The following is a 23,328-nucleotide window of genomic DNA, read 5'->3' as shown; positions in this document are numbered from 1 at the left end:
TGTTTCTGGTGCACCATTCTGCTGCCGGTTATACTTCCAATAGGAGCAAACTAAATACTATAAAACAAGAATCTTTAAAAACAATTCTAATGAAACACTTCCGAGCCAGTAGGCATTTACAGAATCCCTGCAGCCATGTGAAGGCAGCAGGACGGATGTACTGGTGCATCTGCAGCCTCTGATTGGACAAGTGTGGTGAACTTCATCATATCAAACACAAACGGCACCAGGCACAGCACTCTTAATAAAGTTTGTCTTACACAGACACAGACACAGAAGGACACACTCACACACACACACACACACACACACGCACACTTCGGCACACTGTTATTTGCCACATGCCTGAAATACCACCTCCATGCCAGCGTTTGACTCCATGCTGCTCCCGACTACACAGCCCAGCGTTTGAACCCCTCAGGGGAGGAGAAACGCACACAAAGCTCTCCAGAAGCCCATCAAAGGAAAGGAAAGTGCCGTACACACAGTTTGTTTGCGCGAACATCTAATTCCACAATGAAACAACAAGAGCTCCATGTCATCATGATCTGATGCAACAATTTGTCAAAAGATTTTTTTTGTGCCAATAATAACAGAAAGCCTGGGGTTAAAGCTGCCTACGTCAGAGGGATCCTTGGAGACAGGGATGTTAGACAGCCTGTGCACCACTTTGACTGGATGGACTGACGAGAAGTTTTGTGCAGACATTCATGGTCTCCTGAGGATGAATCCTGCTGACTTTATCTAGCCCTGTCATTAGGTCAAAATTCCAACTTCTCCAATACTAGCTTATAGCTCAAAGCACTCCTATAGTGCTAGCGTGGCTCTTTATTTGAAACGTCTGTCAGATTTCTGTCCTCACAGTCCAAACTAAATTCCTTCATCTAATATCATATTGAGGTGGCAGTTGAAATATTTCTCAGCGTAACACACATCACTCCTTTTTCTAAATGATTTAGGTCCGAAAGCCGCGTTAGCACATTTATTCCTAACCCTCATCACCGATTGCTCAAGTGTTCAAGTATTAAAAGTTCCAGCCGTGATAAATCTGGCAACTGTGTCTGTGCAGTCCTGTCACTTGCTTGAAGATACCTGTGTGTAAATAAGTGTGGATGGCAAAGGCTACAGAATACACAAAGAGTGAGCTTCATATGTTCAGTAGCTGCATGGGAGTTTATAATTAAAACAAACACCAAATGTTTCAGTGAACTACACAATTTATACATTTTAACTGACTTCTATTTAAAGTGTCAGTCTAACCTGAGTGAATCTGATCTAACAAACTCATATCTCATCTCTGGTGCACTACCTGACCCGGGCTTTTCAGAATACTCTACAGTATCAAGTGGCTGTGAGCTCTTGTGGTTGCCTCACTCACCAGGTGACCTGCAGACCGCTGTGTGCGTGTGAAGTATATTTGAGTTTGTTTTGATGTGTGTGTGCTGGTGTGATTTCCCAGTGTAGCCTTTGAAGCCGTTCCATTTGGCCTTTGGCCCCATCTGTAGACAGTGTGTAAAACATGCTGTGTGCTGATAACTCGGGGTCACGCTGGGTTCAACACAAATCGCTCTCTTGTTTTCCCTCCCTGCATCTTTCTTTTCTTCAGGCTCTCAGCGGTGCATTTTCACACACATGCTCACAAGCACAGCTGAAGGACCGAGGAACCAGTGCGCTGATGCAAATACATCATTATTGTAATTATTGTGCTTTTGAACTTTTGAATTTACTGTTGCAAACAGAGAAAGGACCTGAAGAGTCTGCTGAAAGTGTTAGAGCTTGACAGCTGAAACAGTTGAAAGCGGTTAGAATTGGCTGAGGTGTAATGGTGCTGCAGGAAGCGCTGAAAGTAGCTGAAGTGAAAAGGCGGATTTTCAAGGCTCAGAGGTACAGTGGGTCATCTCTCAATCAGAAGGTTGGTGGTATGAGTGTGAAAGAACACATGTACGTATGTAATGTAAAAGTGCTTTGAGTGGTTGAAGAGACTACAAAGGCACTGTGCAAATACAGACTATTTAAAAGCTGATCTGTCACTTGAACGATGAGAGACGAGTAGTCAGAAAGTCAGTCAGCGTCTAAGCCTCCAGTCAAGTGAAATATCAGTCCTGGGGTAAGAATGTAGCACTGGAAGTCCTTCAGCTACCGGTTGAAGTGGCAGAGATGAGAGCTGCTGAATGATCATTTGGAGAGCTAAACTGTAAACTACAAGCAATGAAAGGATTTCAGATTTCACTTTGCACTGGGGCCCCCTGATAGCTCCCCTGGCAGAGCACATACCACGAGGAGGAGTCCGTACTGCATGTCATGTACCCTCTGTCCCCCCTGTCCTTTCTCTCTCTACTGCTGACCAGCAAATGAAGCAAAAAATGCCAACAATAATCTTTAAAAAAAGAAATGTCAGTATTTGTCAGTCATTATGTCGGCAGCTGAATGTGACACGTGACACGCTGCTGCAAAAAGATCAGTGAGAAACATTTTAAAAACATATATTGATAGATATGTTAAGTGTCTGGCTTTTACATTGGTAATTCCTCTGATTTAAACACATAGTTTGTTACAATACTTGTGCAAAGATGCTCTAAATGCTGTTTGTTCGATGACAGTGTAAAGCAAGCTAAGCACCTGAAGGCACCTGATCGGTTTGGACCCTGATCGTGTTCACTGTGTGTCATGTGAGGATACAAATTCAGTGTACAACTTTCAACTGGCATGAGAATGACTGGATAATATCAAATATTATTACATTATTAGACTCCTTGCAGATGAACAGAGGAGCTTGGGGGGGGGGTCTAACCTGTTGTTGAAGTTGGTGCAGTAAGTGAGGTCCTTGCAGCCCAGCTGGCAGGGCTCTCTGACATCAGCCAGGCAGTTGATGAGCTCCGTCTCCCCTGGGTTGTACTCGCAGAGCTGGTCAAAGTCCTGCCATGTCTGGCTGCCCCAGTTAGTGCTGATCTCCTGACACATGTCCCTGTCAGAGCACAGCACAGTGATAACAAGAGGAACACATTTCATCTCAACCTCTAGTCTAGTCTTCCTCAGAGGGTGTGACAGTGATGCATTGTCTTCCACTAAGCGGTGTGCTGTACCTGCAGAGAGAGGTGTTAGCCTTGGAGCAGCAGTGCAGCTTGGCACAGTCCATCTTGGCGGGATGGGGGGTCTCGTCTTCGGGCGGGGAAGGAGGGTGGGCACTGCCCAGAAAGCACTGCCACATGGGCTCCTGAGGGAGAGGCTGGGAGCCGCATTCCTCGATCAAACCCTCCATGATCTCGTGCTCTGTGCTCATGGTGCGCAGAATTCGCCGACAAGCCACCTGGCAGTGGGTCGCCTCCGCCCGGTCACAGCAGTACAGACCTGGAGGTGGGGGCCGATGGACTCATAAGTGCTGGAAAATGCACCACCGTATATCATGAAACATATATTTCTCCCAGCAGAGGACGTTATCCATGTAGCCCACTGCTGCTTCCATGTTGAAAATAAAACTGAAGAAGTTCCTTTGCCAAATGAAAGAACAAACTTGTACAATGAACCATCAGCACACTGAAAGGCTGTGGCTGCATCACCCAGACTGACTGAGAGGCCTATTCACCACTACACCGACTGCACAGAGAGCTTTCAGATGTGCCACTAGTCTATGTTCACATGCCTAACAGTGATGCAATGACCATTTCTTCTTTCACTGTCTCCTCTACACAGTTCAGAAAGTTACCGGCTCCATTCTGAAAGCTGTATTCTCCAGTAGGAGGCTCCATTGACTGTCTTTCACCAGTGAAGTGGAACGATCATGAAAGATGGATGAAATGAATAGGGATGGACTGAGAGACCACACAATGCAAAAGGAGAGATGAGCAACTGGAGAAAAGTGGTACAACAACAACAACAACAACAACTGTAGTAGTTGTAGTTTAGAGATGAAATGAGGTTTGCATTGCTCGGAAAAGTCATGTTATTACTGAGTAAATAATATTACGTGACACAAAGACAACCTCCAAACCAAGAAGAATAAAAGATAAAGCTTTGTGTGACTAGATACAGAACTACTAGAGGAAACCTTCCCTCCACATCTGGTAGCGGCTCTGCTAACTAATGGTGGAAGGAAAGCTGCATCGGTGTTGTGCTGACGATCCAGTAGGGAGCAGGACTGGAGCGTCAGCAGGACTTACTGTCTATGGGGCTGCGTATGGGGTAGGACTTGGTGAAGTTGCTGACGCAGCTGAGCAGCTGAGCGCTGTGGCTCTGACAGTACTCTTTGACGGCGTTGATCTGGGACACGGTGGGCGTGGAGTCGGTCCTGAAGATGGCCTGGCAGTACTCCCTACAGGTGGTGTGACGCCCTGCATAGCTGCAGCATGTGGAGCCCACTGGAGGAACACAGACGAACACACACACAGGTCCGACAACTGAGTGAACGACTGCATCAGAACCAAACACCTGCTGAGTCAGGTAAGATCAGGTGTTCAGGAATAGTGGTAGTGAGGAAACACTCGGACTTCGTGCTGAGCTAAGTCATATAAAGTAGGAGTGAAGACTTTAGTAAACATGGTAGGCTATGTTTCTTTATTGATATACTGTTTATTCTAATATGCACCAAACAGCACCTATGAAGATTTAGAATAAAAACTTCACAATCTGAGTATTAATTGACTATTTGGTCCTATATATTATTATTTAATGGACAATGACTGGACCCAAGTACTGTAGGCTGGAGTGCTCTAATCCTCTAAGCCATAAACACTCTCATTAACACAACATTGGAGCTCACAGTGTGTGTGTCCTGTGTATTCTGTGCATGTCGTACATTTACAGTGTAACACAGTGTCACAACCTCATTACTGGTACCAAGACCTATTTGTTGGCTGGAAGGAGAGATGAGATCAGTGTTCAAAATTGTTGGCTTCGTCTTGTGCACGTGTGTGCGAGCGACAACTTACTTTCATTTTTGGTGATGCAGCTGTACAGGGAGTTCTGGAAGCACAAGAGAAAAGCTGCTGATGCCGACTCACTGTTTTCACACGGTATGAAAGATAAAACACACTAACGCTCCGTCTCACTGGTTACAAATCATTGTGGCTGCTGAGGTTTGGACGTGAGTCACAAGCAGCATCACCAAGAGTGATTTTTAGAGGCCTGGAGATGTGACAGTATCTGATCCCTTCTGGGCCCTCAGATTAATCTTCCCCCAGGTTGGGAACCACTGCTTTAATAAATGTACATAAATATATTCTCAACTTCATGAAAACGAGTCTTAGTTCATTTAGTAAATGTGTGGTGGACCTCCCCTTTATCCCCCTCTCTCCCTTCTTTATTCTATCCTTCAATCAGTTTTCTGTTAAACAATGTTTATTCTGTTTTTACTTTAATAAAGCTTACATATACATATAAATATGTCACACCTTATTTCTGTGAACGTTACTGTTAGTGCTGTATGTTTCACAGTAGCAGCACCACCACTAGGGGAATGTATAGAAGATTTCCAGGTATTATGAATAGTGGTAGTGACATCTTTTTGTCTGGCTATGTCAGAATAAGAGAATTTGCTCATCCCTCATATTGGTTCCAACTGAAGCAGGCACTTCACCTGCAGCTACTGAATTCACGTGACCCCTCCGGAACTCTTGGACTTACCTCTGTGACTTTTTTGCATACTTTTGTTATGTCATTTTTGGATGACGCCTACAAAAGGAAAAGGAAATAAAATCAAAGCAGGTCAACTCTGTCATGAACGGAGGAGAAAACGTACTAATCCATACTAAACACATTTACAGCGTCTCACCTGTCTGCATTCCCTCCGACACTCAGCTGAGATGGCAAGCTCACAGCAGCCCAGCCCCACCCAGCCGTCTGACTTCCTGGATACTCCTGAGGACAAATCAAACACTCCAGAATCAACCATATGTTGTGTGTATCTATTTTGTGAAGTTTATTTATTTATTGGGACAATATTGGTCTTTATGAAAAGCTTGATATATGAGTGCACTGCTTCTATGCTGTTAATGGCACATCTTTTATTACACGATGATTACTTCTACTAAGGAGCTTTCTTTTTTGTCTGTTTGTTAAAAAAATAAATCAAATGATTTGAATTCAATTTGGGGAAAAGTGGGGCCTCGGGAAAAGTGATTTGTTTTTGGAGCAGAGAAACCGTTTCCGTGGTGATCAGAGTGTTTCCCTGCATTTCATCAGTGTTCACCATCACCCCTTTATGTCAATGGGTGCACCCAGACACCCTCGTCACCTTTGTTGCCAGCTGTGGATTGGCCGGTGCTATTAATCGTTGTATATGTCTTTCTGACATACTCCTCATATTCTAAATGTAGGATTATCTTTTATAAGTGAGAATGTGCAAATGCCTTAAATTGCCCTTTGAGGGACGACTAAGTATTTTTGAATTGTCAAAGCTGATATAGACAAGCTGTAATACATTTAATAGTAGGGGTGTAGCCCTCCTATTACATGCATTACATCTTGAGTTTCAAAAAGTGAATCTGCATTTTGCAAGAGTTGAGGAAAGATGTGGGAAATCATGAACGCTGAGGAGAGGTGGTAAATCTGAATGTGGTGAACATCGGAAATCAACAGGTCAGAGTCTCAGAAGATCTGATGGATCAAATCAAGTCAAGTCAGATCTTCCATAGGTCAAAATAGCAAATAACAACCTGCTTTGGGGGTGTGACAATCTGTGCAGAGTACAACAGCCTCTTTCCTGAGACATGGATGAGGTAAAACTCTTTAACAGGAAAAAAATATGGAAAAACCCCAAAAGCAAACAATCATCTCTCATGGACTAAATGTTCACAGACTCCTGAGGCTGTCTGAATGCCAGTGTTTATTGGGTGAAAAAGGTAACAAGAACAATTCCTCCCAGTGTGGAGGCTATTAGGTGTCTGACAGGTGGATTTGTTCCAAGCACAGGCAGCAGGATTTAAGCCTCTGGTCCACTGCCTGCTCTCTGCTGTGGTCAGGGGGAGCTCACCTCGCAGCTTTAAGGGCTTCACTTGCTACCATTTCTTCTCATACAGCCGCACATACAATACATGCAGGGTGAATGTCATCTTTCATGTCAGTTCTAGAGTCGGAGCGTCTCCTCTTCATTCATTGTTAGGACCTTCTGCTTAGTCTAGTAGATATAATGTGCACTGTGTTCTCACCAATGTGTTAATATTGGAATTGGAATGGGAGCATGAAAACAAGATACTTATGTATTTAATCATTTTTCACACGGCTAAAAAAATCTAAAAAGCACAAGACCTAGGAAATAGAATTATAAATATATCAACAATACCCAACACATAATCTTTAAAGCTGCTATGAGCTCTGCCAGTCCAAATCAAACTAAACATCAGACACGTTTGGCACGTGACATCCCTCGTAAGTTGTTTAACATGTTAGCAAACAACTCGCTATTTACACATCTAAGAGACACGGAGCAACACTAGCAGTGCCTTCCAGTCATGTTCCTGGTGGCCTTGAGTCTCTTTTAGCTCTGTTTTTGGTCTGCACCAGCTCTTCAAAATGATATCGCACTGTTTAGCTGTTGAATGCTCCACTACGTTAACTGTGTCTGTGTGCACAGCCTGAGGTGTCCAGTGGGTTTCTAGCAGAAGCAGGCAGAAAAGACTGAATCAAAGCCTTTTAATCCGTAACATCTAAAAGAGCTGAGAGGAAACGTACAAATTACGGGTTCACTGTTGCAAGACCTTTCACATGACACATCTGACACACTGCTCATGTAGAAATATTGACGAGGGTCTTTTAGGGTACTACTACTGCGAAGAGGTGCCACAGTCAGAAACCTTAGCATGCTACACACACAGGGCTTCCATCAGCACTCTTCTCTTACCTGGAAGTGTAGAGTTGATGCACATCCAAAGTTCATTCTATAAGGCAAAGAACATGAAAAAGTTACTGTATGATGTCACTTGAGGTTTCATAAAACTAATAATGACTAAGAATTCATTGTTGAAGTGTGCGTGGAAAAACTGTGTGATTATACGAGTTGGAAAAATGCCTGCAGTAGCCAAAAGAGTATCACTAAAGTTCAATAAGCTCACTAAATCACTTCTAATAAAGTGTATTTATACTTTTCTGCGTTTAAGTTTGATTTCAGAATTTTCCAATACCAATGATGAACCTCGGATGGTTTATCCACTAGTATATATATATAAAACACAGGTATTCTTATTCACAGAAACGTACATAATATTGTATATTTACAAACCCTCCTTTTCAGTCTGCTTGGTGAACACCTGTCCACGGCACAAACGACATTGCTGGAGTGGAATCTTAGTGCTATAAGCACATCCATGGTTTGTCTTCCACTTCCAGCCATGGCGGTGGGCATGAGTACTTTATATGAAGTGTAATTGAACACACTTGGAGTCAGCGATAGGGGCATATTATTTTCTATTATGTGATGACAATCTCTAGGGAGCAGGGATAGGGAAAGACTCGTTATCCAGTTATTCACTGGCTTAAAATCTGTCATGGAAAGAAATAGTGAAGGATCGGCTGAGATGGGGAGATTGGTGGGGATGCAGCGAGGATTTTCTCTGATTTCAAACAGCAAACGCTCCATTCCTTAGATCAAATGAATAAATCAGATAAATCCTGTGAAAGTCCTGTTGGGTTTGTGGTTAAATGTTGTGGATCTGTCTCCTCTGTCAAAGAGACAAAGGTGCAGATATGGACCAGCACCACAAGGAAAAATAAAAGTGCTTTCCTGCTCTTTTTACAGGACAATCATTTGTTTAAATGTCCGTCACTGTTAACACCCCCCCCCCCCCCCCCCCCCCACAGTGTCTCTTGGCTGGGGAACAAAGGTTGCTGTCAGTGGGTGTCAGCATCCTTTATGAGACACACAGAGGAGTAACAGTGTCTTTACATGACGCATAAACATGATTTGTGATGAAGCAGGGGCCAATAACGCAAGAGTGTGACAGGAAGAATAATGTTGCCAAAGCAGAGAGCCCTGTAGCCCCCCCCTCCCAGAGAGCCTGTGTGCACTGTATGTGTACATTTCTCTTTTTTGTTTTAGCCTGATATGTTTGGGAATTCAGTTGCTTTACATTAGAGCAGCATTTCTCTCTCTGCTTTGTCCTTTGTTCTTTTGTAAGAAAAGGGCAGAATGAAAACACTATGAATAATACACACACACACATATATATATATATATATATATATATATATATATATATATATATATACATATCTGCATACAGTGCACAGCTGTATGGACGTCTGGAATGAAACCAGGATGGTTAATATCATGGCAGGATTAACCTGTCAGAGGACTCAGCAAGTGGGCCCCCGCTCACCCCAGTCCCTCTCCTCTCTGTGCAGTGTGCAGACTAAATCCAGTGTACCAATGTTACCATGAGCTATGGTGAAGCAGCTTTAACTACTAGCTTCCCAGCCCTCATTAGCAGTCTGATTTTGTTCAGTGCCTTTCTCCTGGTCGAGCAGAGGGGACCAGCAGGTGTGGCTATGACTTGCTACGCTAACATTAGCTAACTGACCCAGTTTATGGGTGTTGAGTCAGAGCGTTGTTGAGACACTTTACGTGACTGGCAAAGAGGCTGCATGCAGAAGTTGTGCGGGGTGGGTGTTCAGAAATAGAGGGGCCTGCTGGATGACTTAGTTGGGTGGTGTGGACTCAAGGGATGTGGGGCTGGCTCCCTCCTATACATACCCTTGTGTGGGCTGGGAACATAAGGGAGGAGGCTGAAAAGCTTCGATGTTGGCAGCAGGGCGCTGCAGATGTTCTGCCAGTCTGTGTGCTGGCTATTATGCTGCAGGCGAAGCGAACAGGCGGAAGATGCTAACAAGTTCAACAAGAAAGTTAGAAAGGCCAGCTCAGTGGCTAGAGGGGGGGTTGGACTGGACTCTGGAGGCGGTGATGGAGAAGAGAGGTGGGCCGCTTAACCAGCAGCCATGAGCATTGTTTATCTACTTCTGTCTAAATACTGGTGTGGTTCTAACTGGCTGCTTGGAGAGAGATGAGACAAGCACCAAAGCAGCCTCAGCCTCTGGTAGCCGTAGTGGGTGGAACGATGGAGCCTGTGTGTGTGTGACAGACTGTGTGGTTTAACCAGGTGTTCCAATAGTCTGGTAACCACAACCACCAGCCCACTTTCTGTATAATTACAGAGTTGATCCAGATTTTTTGTTAACACTGGCCAACAGAGTACCACCGGCAGCATCAAGACATCAAGACATTATGCTCAGAGCTTCTGTTATTTCAGCAGACCGTAATATCAAGATCCTACTCACACTGACAGTCTTTTCAGTATATCAAACAAGAATTTAGATTTTTGGAGTTGCAGTCATACCTTTTACAACACGCAGCACTGGATATCACACTTTGATTCAGTCAGTGAAAGCAGTCCAGGCATTCGTGAACCGTATTGACACTGTTACCTAATGTCAGCTAATAAAGCTGTTAGTGAATAACATGAGCCCTATGAAACATTAGGACAAAAGCATGCTCTGTTTCCTTTGTCTGTGCCATCATGTCCTGTTACTGCCTCTAAATCTCAAATAAAAGACGAGTTAGTATCTATTGCCTAAATTCCAGAGCGCTCTTTATGTAGTCGGTGGATTCTGCTCGTAATACATTTCAAAGGCCTCTATGATACGTGTCTCTTTTTATATTTCTGTGCAACACAACCGTTTTCACATTAGCCATTAGGTTTGCGGATCCTGTGCAGTGCATGCTCTGCACAGGATTATGATTAGTATGATAAATGATTGCTTTATACGACAAAGCTGTGTGTCTTCCCTCGGGCTCTTTCATCTCACTGCATCCGTCTGAACTGGTGAATGATACTGTAACACCCCGCTCAAGCTAAGAAGGGAGTTGTCAGTGCACGTGCAGCCAGCTAGTGGTTGTCGTACTAGAGGGAGAGGACTCACCATGGACTCTGGGCAGTAACCAGGTAACCTCTGCAGGAGATGCTTCAGACGAGACTCACTCTTTATAGTAGCGAGCTGCAAGACAGGAGCAAAAGACAGAATTAATGCCACACATTCTAAATCCATGTGTACGTGCCCATGCATGATTTCCGAGCAGGATTCTGAGTGGAGACGAGGTCTTTGTCCTTTGAGGGATGGGGAGTTTAAACTGAGGTATAACAGTGCCATTGGGCCTCACGCAAGCTTCACCTGTGTAACCAGAGTTATTCTTAAATGGCAGGCATCAATGATTTAAGAGAACTTGTCACATTCTTGGATTTCAAATTTTCTGTTAGTATGAAAGACATATCTTCTCCTTTTGTTCAGTCAAGGTACAGCTCTGCTGTGCTGGCTAATATATCTGTGTGTCCTCATTTGTGATGAATGAATAACAATGGAGGCGAAACAGGCAGCCCTTATTAAACCCACTTTGTCAGCAGTCATTATACTAATCATGAATGTACACTACACACGTTCTAGTGGTGAGCTTTCCGAATTGGATTTAGAGCACTTTAGAACCTCACAACAAAGCAAAGAAGTTCAGGATAACAACAGAAAAACGATATGACATGATGCCCAACAATAGGTGACTCTCCTCTGCTGGCCGAATCACCTGAGCAAACCATTAGAGACTGGGTTGGAACATATCTGATTGTGTCAAAGTCAAAAGGTAGGAGAGTGACCAAGATCACTAAATACAGTAATTATGCTCACTCTGATTCACGAGACAGAGTGCATCATGTTGTTTTCCTACATGGGGGAAAGCATTCAGGCCATGGGAAAATGTAGTCAGTCACTTCTGAGATATGCTCACTTAGACATCAACAAGACAGTTTGTGGTGTGTATCCACACACACTTAGCCGTACCCCATCCAAGTGTTGTGTGAACATACAAGGCGAGAGCCTGGGAGAATGCAGCCTCTGCCAACAGTCTCTGGCTGAAGTGTGAAGTCATGAAACCAAGTGAGGGAGATTTACAGCTTCACAATGTTGGGAGGACACAATGTTTTTGTGGACCTTCTCTCTCTTCCACAGCCATTAAACATTAATTCCATACACTTCCATACACTTCCTGTGAAAAGGAATAAGCAAAGAATACCAAAGATTGTCGATGGTCTGCAGTCAGTTTCTCCTCCATGGAATGTGAAAGTCTTCCCCTCCTGTCTGTTTGCAAATTATACACAAATATCCAGCGCTGATGTTTGTGAGCTGAAGATTTGTGACGCCATCAGTGACTGTTCTGCAGTCGGAGCGTGTTTTCGTGAGGCAAAGTAAGCGAGTGAGGTGAACGGGGACAGGTGCATGCCACCACTCTTAAAACAAAGAGTTAGTGATAGTATTTTGGCTGCTGATGTTTAGCTGTTTAGCATTAGCTGTGACGCACTGCTACATGCTCCATCTTTTAGTAAGTGTGTGTAAAAAAAGCTCTGTTTTAGATTTGCCGCTTGTATGTGATGTCAGATCATCATGTGACCTCTTCCAGCCGGACAGCAGAGTGGAGCTCCCGCCCACTGTAAACCTGCATCCACCTTGCTGGCCAACATTGTTATGTGGTAAATGCTACCTCTGAAATTAAACACGCCAACAAATGCTGAAAACTGTGTTGCTGCAGATTGACCTTGTCCATCCATCCATTTTCTATACCACTTATCCGTCAGGGTCACGGGGAGCTGGAGCCTATCCCAGCTAACTTTGGGCGAGAGGCGGGGTTACACCCTGAACTGGTCACCAGCCAATCACAGGGCCACATACAGAGACAGACACTCACTCACTCTCACACTCACATCTACGGGCAATTTAGAATCAACAATGAACCTAATGTGCATGTCTTCTGATTGTGGGAGGAAGTCGGAGTACCCGGAGAGAACCCACGCTAACAGGGCCGAACATGCAAACTCCACACAGAAAGACCCCGGGTTCAAACCGGGATTCGAACCCGGGACCTCGTTGCTGTACTAACCACAGCACCACCATGCTGCCCTGATTTACCTTGTTTTGGATGGAAATGTGACGCAAATGTTCTCCCAGCATCAGCAGAATGTGTGTGTAATGCTGTTTTACTGGGGCCTGCTTTCTCAACAAGGACTGCTAACGGCACAAGGTCAACAACGGGTGGATGCCAGCCAGCTGTCCGTGACCAGACTTCACACTAGGAGGCTGGAGGTCCTGGTGTTTTGTGTTGTTTTGCTGTTTATTTGACAGACTGGTCCGCTGAACTTGGCCTTGGCGGTTTTAGTCTCTGTGGTTCATTTTTCCAGTCGTGACAACTGTACAGGGGTAATCTTTATATAACTGATAACTTTATATTTCTGATACTAAGGCTTTAAGTTGTGCATAATTAAGGCTGTGGCTGCATAGATTGACAGGTTGGTGCTGTGATGGATGGCTATTGGATAGTCACTTGCCATTTACTAGGATTTATGTAGCTACTTATTCAGAGCCAGACCATCAGGGAAAAGGGGTTTTTTAAATACACTATATTGTGGGTCTATCCCATGTATACTGCTCAAACTAATCCCAGTCCAGGGCTCTTGTACCCACAGAGCCGGGGCCTCTCCCTCTCCTGTGTGCTGTTAGCAGGCAGGCAGCCAGTCTGGAGCTGCAGGCTCCTCGTTTGACTGTTTTAATCTGTTTATTTAGTGATTCAGTTTCACTGGGCCTTTACCGGTGCTAACTTTAGGCTGATAAGTATAGTGTTAGAACTGTAGAGTTACCAGAGCGCACACCACTCAGCCTTTTTCACCGCAGTTAACCCGTGGTTTGTCTCGACTACTGTGCTGCCAATTACCGCTGTGAAGTCTGTCGCTTAGCGGAGGGGTGGGACTGCAAGCAGCCCCTAGTCTGCAGTCACTCTGTAATAAGCTACATACATTGCTCCCATGCCATTAGCATGTTTTCATGAATCTAGTCCAACGACGTCAAATGCTTTAACTTCTGTCAGGCAGTCCAGATTTCTTTTTATAGACACTGTCACCAAAACTGAAAACACTTCACGGATGACAAACAAGTAAAACTCACGTTTCACATCTACCACAGACACAGTGTGTTGTCTCTCACCACAAGAGAGCAGCACAGTGGGGAGACAGAGGAACATGTAGTCTGGATTGGGCGGAGTCAGGCACTTCCAAGATGGTGACTTCCAGAGAACACCCTGTTGAGCTTCATTTGGGCTTTTCACAAATCCATGTGTGACGTCACAGAGCCGACGTCCATGTTTTATACAGTCTATGGCTAAAACTGAGCACTGAGAAAGAGGCTGTAAAGAGCAGCACGCATTGTGCACAGTGTCAGAAGAAATGTGTGTCTTTCCAACATTACAATATTACAACATATTCTAGGAGGACCTCCAACTACAAGAAGGAAGCTGAAAATGACCAGAACAATGTCTCCAGTAAACCCTTTAGCACATGACTGCAGCAGTTTGCTGCTCAGAGTTATAACTCACACACAAAACACACATTTAGAGATTCAGTGTTTCACCCTGAGGATATCATGATCTCCAATGTCCACTGGGAATAAACGTCCAATGACCTGTTTAGATATATATATATATTATAACTATACAACTTGCCTGAGAATCCTAATATTTTTCTTTTTTTCCAGTATTGATCTTCAGTATCAGTCCTCAGTAGCTGTGTGTACATCCACAGCTACACTGTGAACAGGCCTCAGCACACTGAAATGGAGACTATTTGACTAAATGTTACAAATATATAAACGGTTCTCACATTGTACCCCACAGCACACACAATTCACAGCGACATATTACTTCCTGTTTACGCCCAGCAGGGTATTGTGGAATTACAGTTCCACAACATGGAGCATTATTATTCCCCTAATAGCGATAAGAATAACAAGAATTCCATTAAAATTCATGTTCTGCTCTATCCACTCATTTTGCCTGAAGGAGGTGCCCGTAGTGACAATGATTTCCAACCTCTGCTTTATGCTGAAGTTTACTGTTGTTCCTAAATATACATTTTAATATATCTACAGGAGGGTCATAAAGGGCAGGTGATGCCTCGGACTGATCCACCGGACTGATCCATTGGCCTCATCGACTGCTGGACTCTTTATTAGATTGTTTGTTCTCTTACACTTGTTTATTTCAGTGAACTTTGTAAAGCACTGTGAGACACTGTTGTGATATTGGGCTATACAAAATAAATGAATTGAATTGAATTAATATTAACAATGGATGACATGACTTATCTGTATGTCACTTGAAGATGAACTCACCAACTCACAACTACAGATGTCTCATTTAGCTCAATGCTTTATCTCTACACCCCCAACTTTGCAGAGCTGGTGGAGACCAAAGACAGAGCTAAAAGGACGGTGAATACTGGACTTTTGAACTCAGGAGAGTGCTAATGTTGCTCTTTGTCTGCTGGGTGTGGAAAACAATATGCTTTCCCACAACAACTTAACGAGGTGATAGAATGTCAGTTTTAGCCTCACAGCTTGTGCTGCTGCTCCCAGGAGGCCAAACAAATTGTGCATTTCAAGTTAAACTTGACCTGAATATCAAATGTTGCTAATATCTGGCTCTCATAAAGCTGTAAATGATGCTTTCATTTCATGTGCTTGTACTAAATGTGCTCTGTTTTGTAAATTGGAAGTGTTGCTGGTGCTATATTCTACATAGCCGGTTTCTGCTGCTCCAACAATCATCTGTCTTTGCAGGACTTCTAATGTTTCTTCTTACCTCTCACTTAAAAAGAAGAACTACAAAAGTTTCATTTCAGTAACTTTATCATGCAGTTCTATTTGTGTGGATTTGGGGCATATTCATTATCAGAGAACATTTACTTGATGCCAGGCTGCAGGTGCTAATAATGTATGTGTATTCAAGTGTTCTTGCACTGTTCTTTGTAGGAACAAACTGATTCATCCACTCCTTTTCCAAATGCCTGTACATCTCTGCCGAAGTGACGGAAAAACACAGAACCACACGGAGCGCCAGTGATTTGTTGGCAGATTATCAAAGAAGAAATCTCTCTGATGCTGCAACAGACCAACTCTGAAAAGCAACGAGCCAAGCAGGCCATTTGTAAGACTCCCTCGGTCCGTATCAAAGTTGAATAAATGCTGGCTGGCAGAATGATGGGCTCTTTCATCAAGCTCACCTAAGAAAAACACTTTTACAGCAGTGGTTTCCAATCATGTACCATCAGGGCCTGAGAGTTTATGGGCTTTTTGTCCCAACAAAAGTCAAAAACAGCTGATTCTGTTCATCGGTTCCTTCTCTATCCATGGAGGCCCGTGTAAGTGAACTTGTTTTCTTTGAATTGATTATGTTCCTTATGTTGATGTCCTTGGTCTGTGTGATGTCCAAAATTGATGATGTATACTGTAACTTTCTAAAGTTTTAAAGAAAATACTGTGCAATATGTGCAATAACCAGGGTGTCAGACAACCTTTTAGGAAATGTTCTATATACTGTAGTAATATACTTATTTAAAGTTTAACCATCATTTTTATCTATCAGTTACAATAATTCACTCGCAGCTTCAGTCCCTCCACTTGTGGATTATGATCCATATGGTGTCATTCAAAGTTACATAAACATGATCTTGACTTAGTTGCAGCTGCGTGCCATTGGCTAAAGTTGCAGTTAGCAGGAGACTAAACTATTAGCAACATGTAATGTCGCCTGCTGATCTACATACGCAACTCATAGAAGTATTATAAGAGGTCTTATGATAACTTTCCTTCCACCAATGCAGCACATTTAGATATTACAGAATACTGAAGTTAGCAGCTTCGTCACCAAGTTCATCTCTGAAACGCTTCATCGCATTATTGCATTGTATGGGTCGCTTTGCAGTGTAGGCAGCTGGTGTAATGGCAACTTACTCTGCAGGACTTTCCACCATTTAATCTGGCTTTCACCATCCTCGGAAGGGATGTGAACACACATCTGTGTTTGCAGAACAGACAATAGACAGACAAATCTCTCTCTCTCTAGTTTCCTCTCAAACCATTTGAATTACAATATGCTGAAAGTTTATTATGGACTTTTTGCCCAATGACAATGACAAACTGCTACGCCGGCTTTAAATGAAATATATCACATCAACCATTTGGACAAATGGCTGTATTTTGTCTTGGGAGGACAGTCTTAAATTCACTGTTATGTTAACCATATGAGTAGACAAGATGGACTAGGCTAAACACAAGCCAATATTTAAACAATGATCTGCCAAGGTAAATATGGATTTAAATACTACTATTAATTCAAATGTATTTCTACTACTTTATTGAACATTTTAGAGAAACATATGAATAAGTTTGCTTCGTTATGAATAAACAAAGTATCTTTGACAACTTTCAATACTAGTAACCATTTCCTTAGAGCTGTTTTTTTTATAGCTAGTTTTAATTCTTCTTTATCTTAGCTCCATGTTTGATCCCATTGATTTTATTCTTCTAGATAGCCTTATGATACAGTCCAAGACCGGTTTAAATCATACCTAAAAATAGAACATTTTCAGTATTAATTGGCGATGCCTCCTCCTCCTCTGTGGCCCCTCTCGCTTGTGGTGTACCCCAAGGCTCCATTCTCAGCTCAGCTCATTCTCTTATTCACTGTGTACATACTGCCACTAGGTCATATAATGCATAAATATAAAATGCAGCATCATTGTTTTGCCGATGACATACAAATTTAGGTTCCACTTAAAACCAGTGAAGAAGGCAATTTTAATCATCTTTAATCTTGTCAGAAATAAAATGCTGGATGGCCCAAAATCTGAAATCATTCTTTTGGTCCTCCAAAGTCCCTCTATATCATCCAAAATCAACTTGGCCACTAATGTTAGAAAACTGGGTGTGATAGTTCGCAAACTGATTGATTACTGTAACTTGCTGTATTCAGGGTTAACCTAAAAACCAATCTCGCACCTTCAGCTGATACAAAACACAGCTGTTCGGCTTTTAACACATTTTTTTTTTTCATTAAATCTTTATCTGTTCAGACAGTCTCATTGAGATTAAGATCTCTTTCACAAGAGAGACATGAGAACAAGCAACATTCACAAAAACATTCACAGCCTCGTAAATGAACAACATGAGGGGCCTGTTTCTTCTGAACAGAACATATTAGCTGTTTTAGCCTCGCTTCACTGGTTATAGAATTGATTTTAAGATTTTACTGGTCCCTTTTAAAGCACCGCATGGCTCAGCCGCTGGCTACATTGTTGAATTACTGCTCCCTAATGAGCCTGTTCACAGTCTCAGATCCTTGGGCAGGGCTCTGCTGGCTGTTCTTAAGTCCCAGCTCAAGACTAAATGCTTTTGCAGTCAGGGCCCCTCAGCTGTGGGACTGCCTGCCCGACGATCTGAGGCTTGCAGAATTGGTGACATCTTTTAAATTACTTCTTAAAAATGCCCTTTATCAATACTGCCACCATCCTGTTTCTTTTTTTCCCCAAATGTGTCTTATCGGTTCTATTATTCCTGTAAGTAAGTATTCCATTTTTTCATCTCATGTCCTGAACTGCTTTTAACCATGTAAAGCTCTTTGAAACTTTGTTTTTGAAACTTGCTCTATAAGTAAAGTTTATTATGGTATACTGTCATTCTAGGAGTTGGTTCATCAAAATAAACAGCAGGTGGCGCTAATGCTCCAGTCAGGTGCAAATGTACCATTATAGAATAAGAGACAGAAACAAAATGGCATGGCTCAAAGAGCTGCAGGCAAATCTAAAAATGCAGAAAAAAACATGAGATATTTCTGCTTGGTATTAATGTATAAATGTGAGAACAGTTAGTCTCGTCATTGCTCCACACACATCTGATGGTTTAACCTCTTTACTTTAAGTCATATGTTTCAGATACACCATTATTTATTCACCAAGTCTCTTTCCATTGCACGGTTTCACATTTTCTTTTTATTTATACATCATGATGCCATCGTCCGCTGCAGATGGACGATGGCATCATGGAAAATAGTGATTTAAGAAATGTAATGTGCTACTTGAAAACAGGTACATGGAACCGCATCAACAGTTATTTCAAATTCATTTTCATATCATCTTTCTCAGTATGCTCAGGTTAACAGTGTCTGCTATAGGGACAGGAATCAAAAAACTGCTCCAAACTGTCCAAGCCATCGGAATCATATTCCTTTGAGCTCATCAGTTCAGTTTATCGATGCCAACGGGAGAGGCAGGGGAAGAATCAGAGGAAAAAGAAGCGTGGTTTCATTTCATGAAGAAACATGAAGAAAACAGTGCCAGTTAAAATGTCTGTAAAATGATCACTTCAAGCTAGGTGTTTCTTCCATCACTGATGATTTGTCAGGGAGCAATAAGAAAATCGATGATCAAACATCATTGGTATGAATAAAATCTTATCAAACCCCATCCCTGGTCTGACACACCTTCCACCCCCACTTTTTCATTTGCAGAAATGTCCATCCAACCATCATGCCCACTTCTACCTGTGTAACTTTTCATGTGTACCAATGTGTGCAACACTATGAATACCAATGAAGCCATCATCCCACTGTGTACAATTTATTATGTGGAGATGACAAAGCCCACCTTGAAAGGGCCTGCCACTCCAACTCAGATGTTTCTCTCTGCAATCACTCTGGTGGGAAATCTAAGGCCCATTATTAAGTTCATTGGTCACTTGGAGTTCACACTTTTAAAAAAGGACCACCCAGGTGTTTAAAACACCATTAATATAGAGATAAATAGTTTAATAGATAATATTAAACCCTGAATCATATCAGTGTGATCTGTCTACAGTGTATTGTCACATCCCTACCCATCTCCAGTACTTCATTGCCCCGGTGCCAGTAAAGCTTGTTCATTTCTAGTCCACTTTTCTATGAATGTCCCAGTCCAGCAGTATGTGAGGAGCTTGGAGCCACATTAGGTTTTATTCTGATGAAAACACACATTCTATGAGCCGTCATGGTTCTATATATAACCACCAGAACCTTTGAAGAACCACTCATTTTCTGGGTGTAACCAGGCACATGGCAACATTCATTAGAGCTAAAATGGTCCTGGTGATTACAATGTGGGCGTGACAGCCATTCCCGCCCCCCCCCCCCACACACACACACACTCAAGACCTTAACCACAACCTCTGAAGGGCATTCTGAAGCCTTTACACTTCCACGAAGCTTCTCCATCTTTTCATCTTCATCATTCTTTCTCTTCCTTTTTTTACCTTAACAGGTCCCCCCCCCCCCCATTTCCCCACCTCTCTGTGTCCATCTTCAACTTTCATGTAATGTCTTTTTCTATTTGGATCAAGTCTTTGATTAGCTACAAAAATGGTGATGTCAAGCAATAGGAGCACAATGAGTTCTGTCCAACCTCCCTCTTCAGCCCCCCCACCCCACCGCCCACCCGCCCACCCACCCACACACACACACACACACACGCACACTTCAAAAGCAGGAGTATGGTTTGAACTCTCTGCCTGTTTGTTGCTTGCAGAGAAAAGCTTCTTTTTTGCATCTCCTTTGTGTCTCTTTGCCATAAAGAATGACATGGAGGCTTCAGAGAGAGAGAGAGAGAGAGAGAGAGAGAGAGAGAGAGAGAGAGAGAGAGAGAGAGAGAGAGAGAGAGAAGAGAGAGAGAGAGAGAGAGAGAGAGAGAAAGAGAGAGAGAGAGAGAGAGAGAAAGAGAGAGAGAGAGAGAGAGAGAGCATCACCTGCTCCCAATTGAAACAGGGTGAGACAGAACTTGTATTCTGCACTTCAAAGAGCCAAGAGACAAAAAAACTTTACACCACTCCCCTTCAATAACCTCTATTCATAGGCTGACCATAATGGGCTGTGGGCTATGGGAGTGGGTTTCTGTGTGTGTGTGTGTGTGTGTGTGTGTGTGTGTGTGTGTGTGTGTGTTTGTACCTGGTCACAAGCTTCTTTGCAAGGTGAGAACTCGGCAGCATAGTGGCAACAGGAGGGATCTGCAGAGAGAGGCACAAAGTTAGTTATATACACATTATATACATTATATACACATACACATTTATACACAGTACAACATGCAGCAAAAGTCTTTTGTACCTCACATCTCAAAACAACTAGATAAATAAAGTAGAGTGGATCTTAAAATAGAATAGAAATTGAATGCACTAATAAAATACAACAAGAATAGATCAAATGAGGTATGAATGTAAAACGCAGTATCCAAAACGGAAAGGGTTCATCCTCTGGGAAGACCAATGTGCTTTATAAATGTATGTATACATGTTAGTCCTATTCAGGATTGAAGGAGACATAAATGAAAATGGATGGTCATAGCATAAACTGCTCATATTGCTGACTTGTCAAACACGTGTTTTTGACCGACAGTGGACCCTCCAGACCACCGCGGACTGATAAAACAAGTATCAAACCTTAGATAAATGTTGAGTGATGGAGCGGTTCTAGTTAAAGGAATAAAAAGGAATAGAAAATGAGAAATAACAGCACAGCCTCTGTTCTTTTCCCACGAAAAGATAATCCCACAGAAATACATTGGTTTAAAGTTCGTGTTCAGGGACATGAAAAAATGAGAAATTTGTGTCCACAGACACAAATTCTAGATTACATTTCCTGACTATTTCACACATGTCCATGAGACTGGGTTGGTCTATTAGTTGTGAAGATTTTTAAGACTCTTACTGAACCATTTAGAGCATCTATACAGGAAACTACCCTGAAGGTCTTGTTAGCATGTTTCTGTTTGACAAAGGTTACACTCTGTTTTACACTAACCAATAAATATTAAGTGACTTTTCTTAGGTATCGCAAGGCAGCTAGCCAGCTATAAGAAAACTATGTCCTCTGTTTGGTGGAATGGATGTCCAACCAAGGGAAATAAGTGTCAGAGGGTGGAGCAGGTTTGTACAAATTTCAGTTTGGAAATGTGAACATTTTCTGCTTTTTAGTCCTCTATGACAGTAAAGTGAATATCTTTGGGTTGTCACTGTTGGGTCACCTCAGGCTTTGGGAAACTGCGATCAACACTTTTCACCATTTCATTTTATGGACCAGTTAACGAATCCATTATGGAGAAAATGATCAATATATATTAGAGGAACTGTCCTTTCAATTCAATAATCAAATGAATGGTTTGACTACATTAATATATATAAGAACAATGCACTACTCTGAAGTATATTAGTTAGTTAGTATAGAAGTTGTTTGCTATGAATGGTGAGATTGAGCAGAAGGACCAGTACGGTTGTGGTTCCTGAAGTCTGCCTCAGTCCACAGTGTGAAACACGTCACGTCAGAGATAGCACAGGGAGGAAATATTCAGACGCCGACTGTCTAACTGCGTGCAGCATGACGCTTGGTGCTGTGGCAAAGACACGATCATAATCTGTGCACGCAGAGTTGCAGCGCCACATTTAGATCACCTACATAAATACTGTCTTCCTGTTCTCGTAGCTAAACAGAATGACACGGACACGGAGCGACGCTTGGCTGGCGGGGCTCCAGACCACAGCCCTGCCCAGGGTTCCAGTAAGTGACTTGGCTCAGCTCGCTGTCAGAAACAGCCTCCACCTCCACATGTGGACTGACAGCAGTGATGCTGAGCTGGAAGCATGCTCTCTGATCATCCACCATCTCTGTCTTTTCTCCAGTCTTTCTACACTTTGGTCTTAAAAGGAGTGTTCGCCCCAACAGTAGAACCCATCCCGTTTTATTGCTTTCCCTCTTTTTATATCTGATGTTAGACAGTTCTGACATTTTATTTAGAGGAAATATACACACATTTATTCATCTTTTTATACCTTTCATAGCTGTCATATACTAGTGCCTCTTAGTCTGTTTATTCCCTTTTTACATGTGTTTGTCTATATATAGATCTTTATATACATCTTCCTTTCTTCAGAGCTCCTTTAACATGAGTGTACTGATACAACTGGAGTGACAATAAACATCTTGAGTCTTGATGTGAAACTCAATTTGAAGAGTACTCCAGTGATTTAGCATGGCTCTCCTATGGCCTATAGCACGGTCCGACTCATGGACTGTTTTGACAGCGTAATCTCAGCATGGTAGAGCGCCTGAGACCGTCTTTGATCACTTCTATACTGTTTGTCATGAGGGTGACAATTACAAACCACTTTGCACCATTCTGTTCAGTTCACTTCTGAGATGAATAGTCACAGAATATGTACTTTGTTCTTTTCCTTCTAAACTAAGCGATCCCATCACCATTTACAGGCACGGCTCACTGCCAGCTTTAGCAGGAGTGAAAACACACCAACACCGTGGAGTTACCGACTTCTTTTGATCAGAGTTCACCGTGTGTTGGTTGGACAGCTTGTTTACTAGTCCAGTGCTTCACTTATTTACCACAGTATGACATTTTAAGAAAATACCTCTCTTTTGTTGTGCAAAGTGAATTATTGAGCTTT

At 42.7% G+C, this 23,328-nt stretch overlaps 1 protein-coding gene across 1 annotated transcript in view; it reads right to left on the bottom strand.

Annotated features, from left to right (window-relative positions):
• Positions 1–23,328, bottom strand: part of reck (reversion-inducing-cysteine-rich protein with kazal motifs) — a 60,467-nt gene that overhangs the window by 20,145 nt on the left and 16,994 nt on the right. The window contains exons 2-10 of the mRNA XM_070852650.1: positions 20,822–20,880; positions 10,906–10,980; positions 7,835–7,871; positions 5,768–5,853; positions 5,620–5,667; positions 4,926–4,959; positions 4,158–4,355; positions 3,084–3,348; positions 2,792–2,965 (exon numbers count right to left, since the gene is read on the bottom strand). Of these exons, the coding sequence (XP_070708751.1) occupies positions 2,792–2,965; positions 3,084–3,348; positions 4,158–4,355; positions 4,926–4,959; positions 5,620–5,667; positions 5,768–5,853; positions 7,835–7,871; positions 10,906–10,980; positions 20,822–20,880 (976 nt within the window). The remainder of the gene's footprint in view (positions 1–2,791; positions 2,966–3,083; positions 3,349–4,157; positions 4,356–4,925; positions 4,960–5,619; positions 5,668–5,767; positions 5,854–7,834; positions 7,872–10,905; positions 10,981–20,821; positions 20,881–23,328) is intronic.

This window comes from Pempheris klunzingeri, chromosome 21, assembly GCF_042242105.1.
Source record: "Pempheris klunzingeri isolate RE-2024b chromosome 21, fPemKlu1.hap1, whole genome shotgun sequence".
NCBI classification, from domain to species: Eukaryota; Metazoa; Chordata; class Actinopteri; order Acropomatiformes; family Pempheridae; genus Pempheris; species Pempheris klunzingeri.
This window is presented reverse-complemented; position numbering and strand designations above follow the sequence as displayed.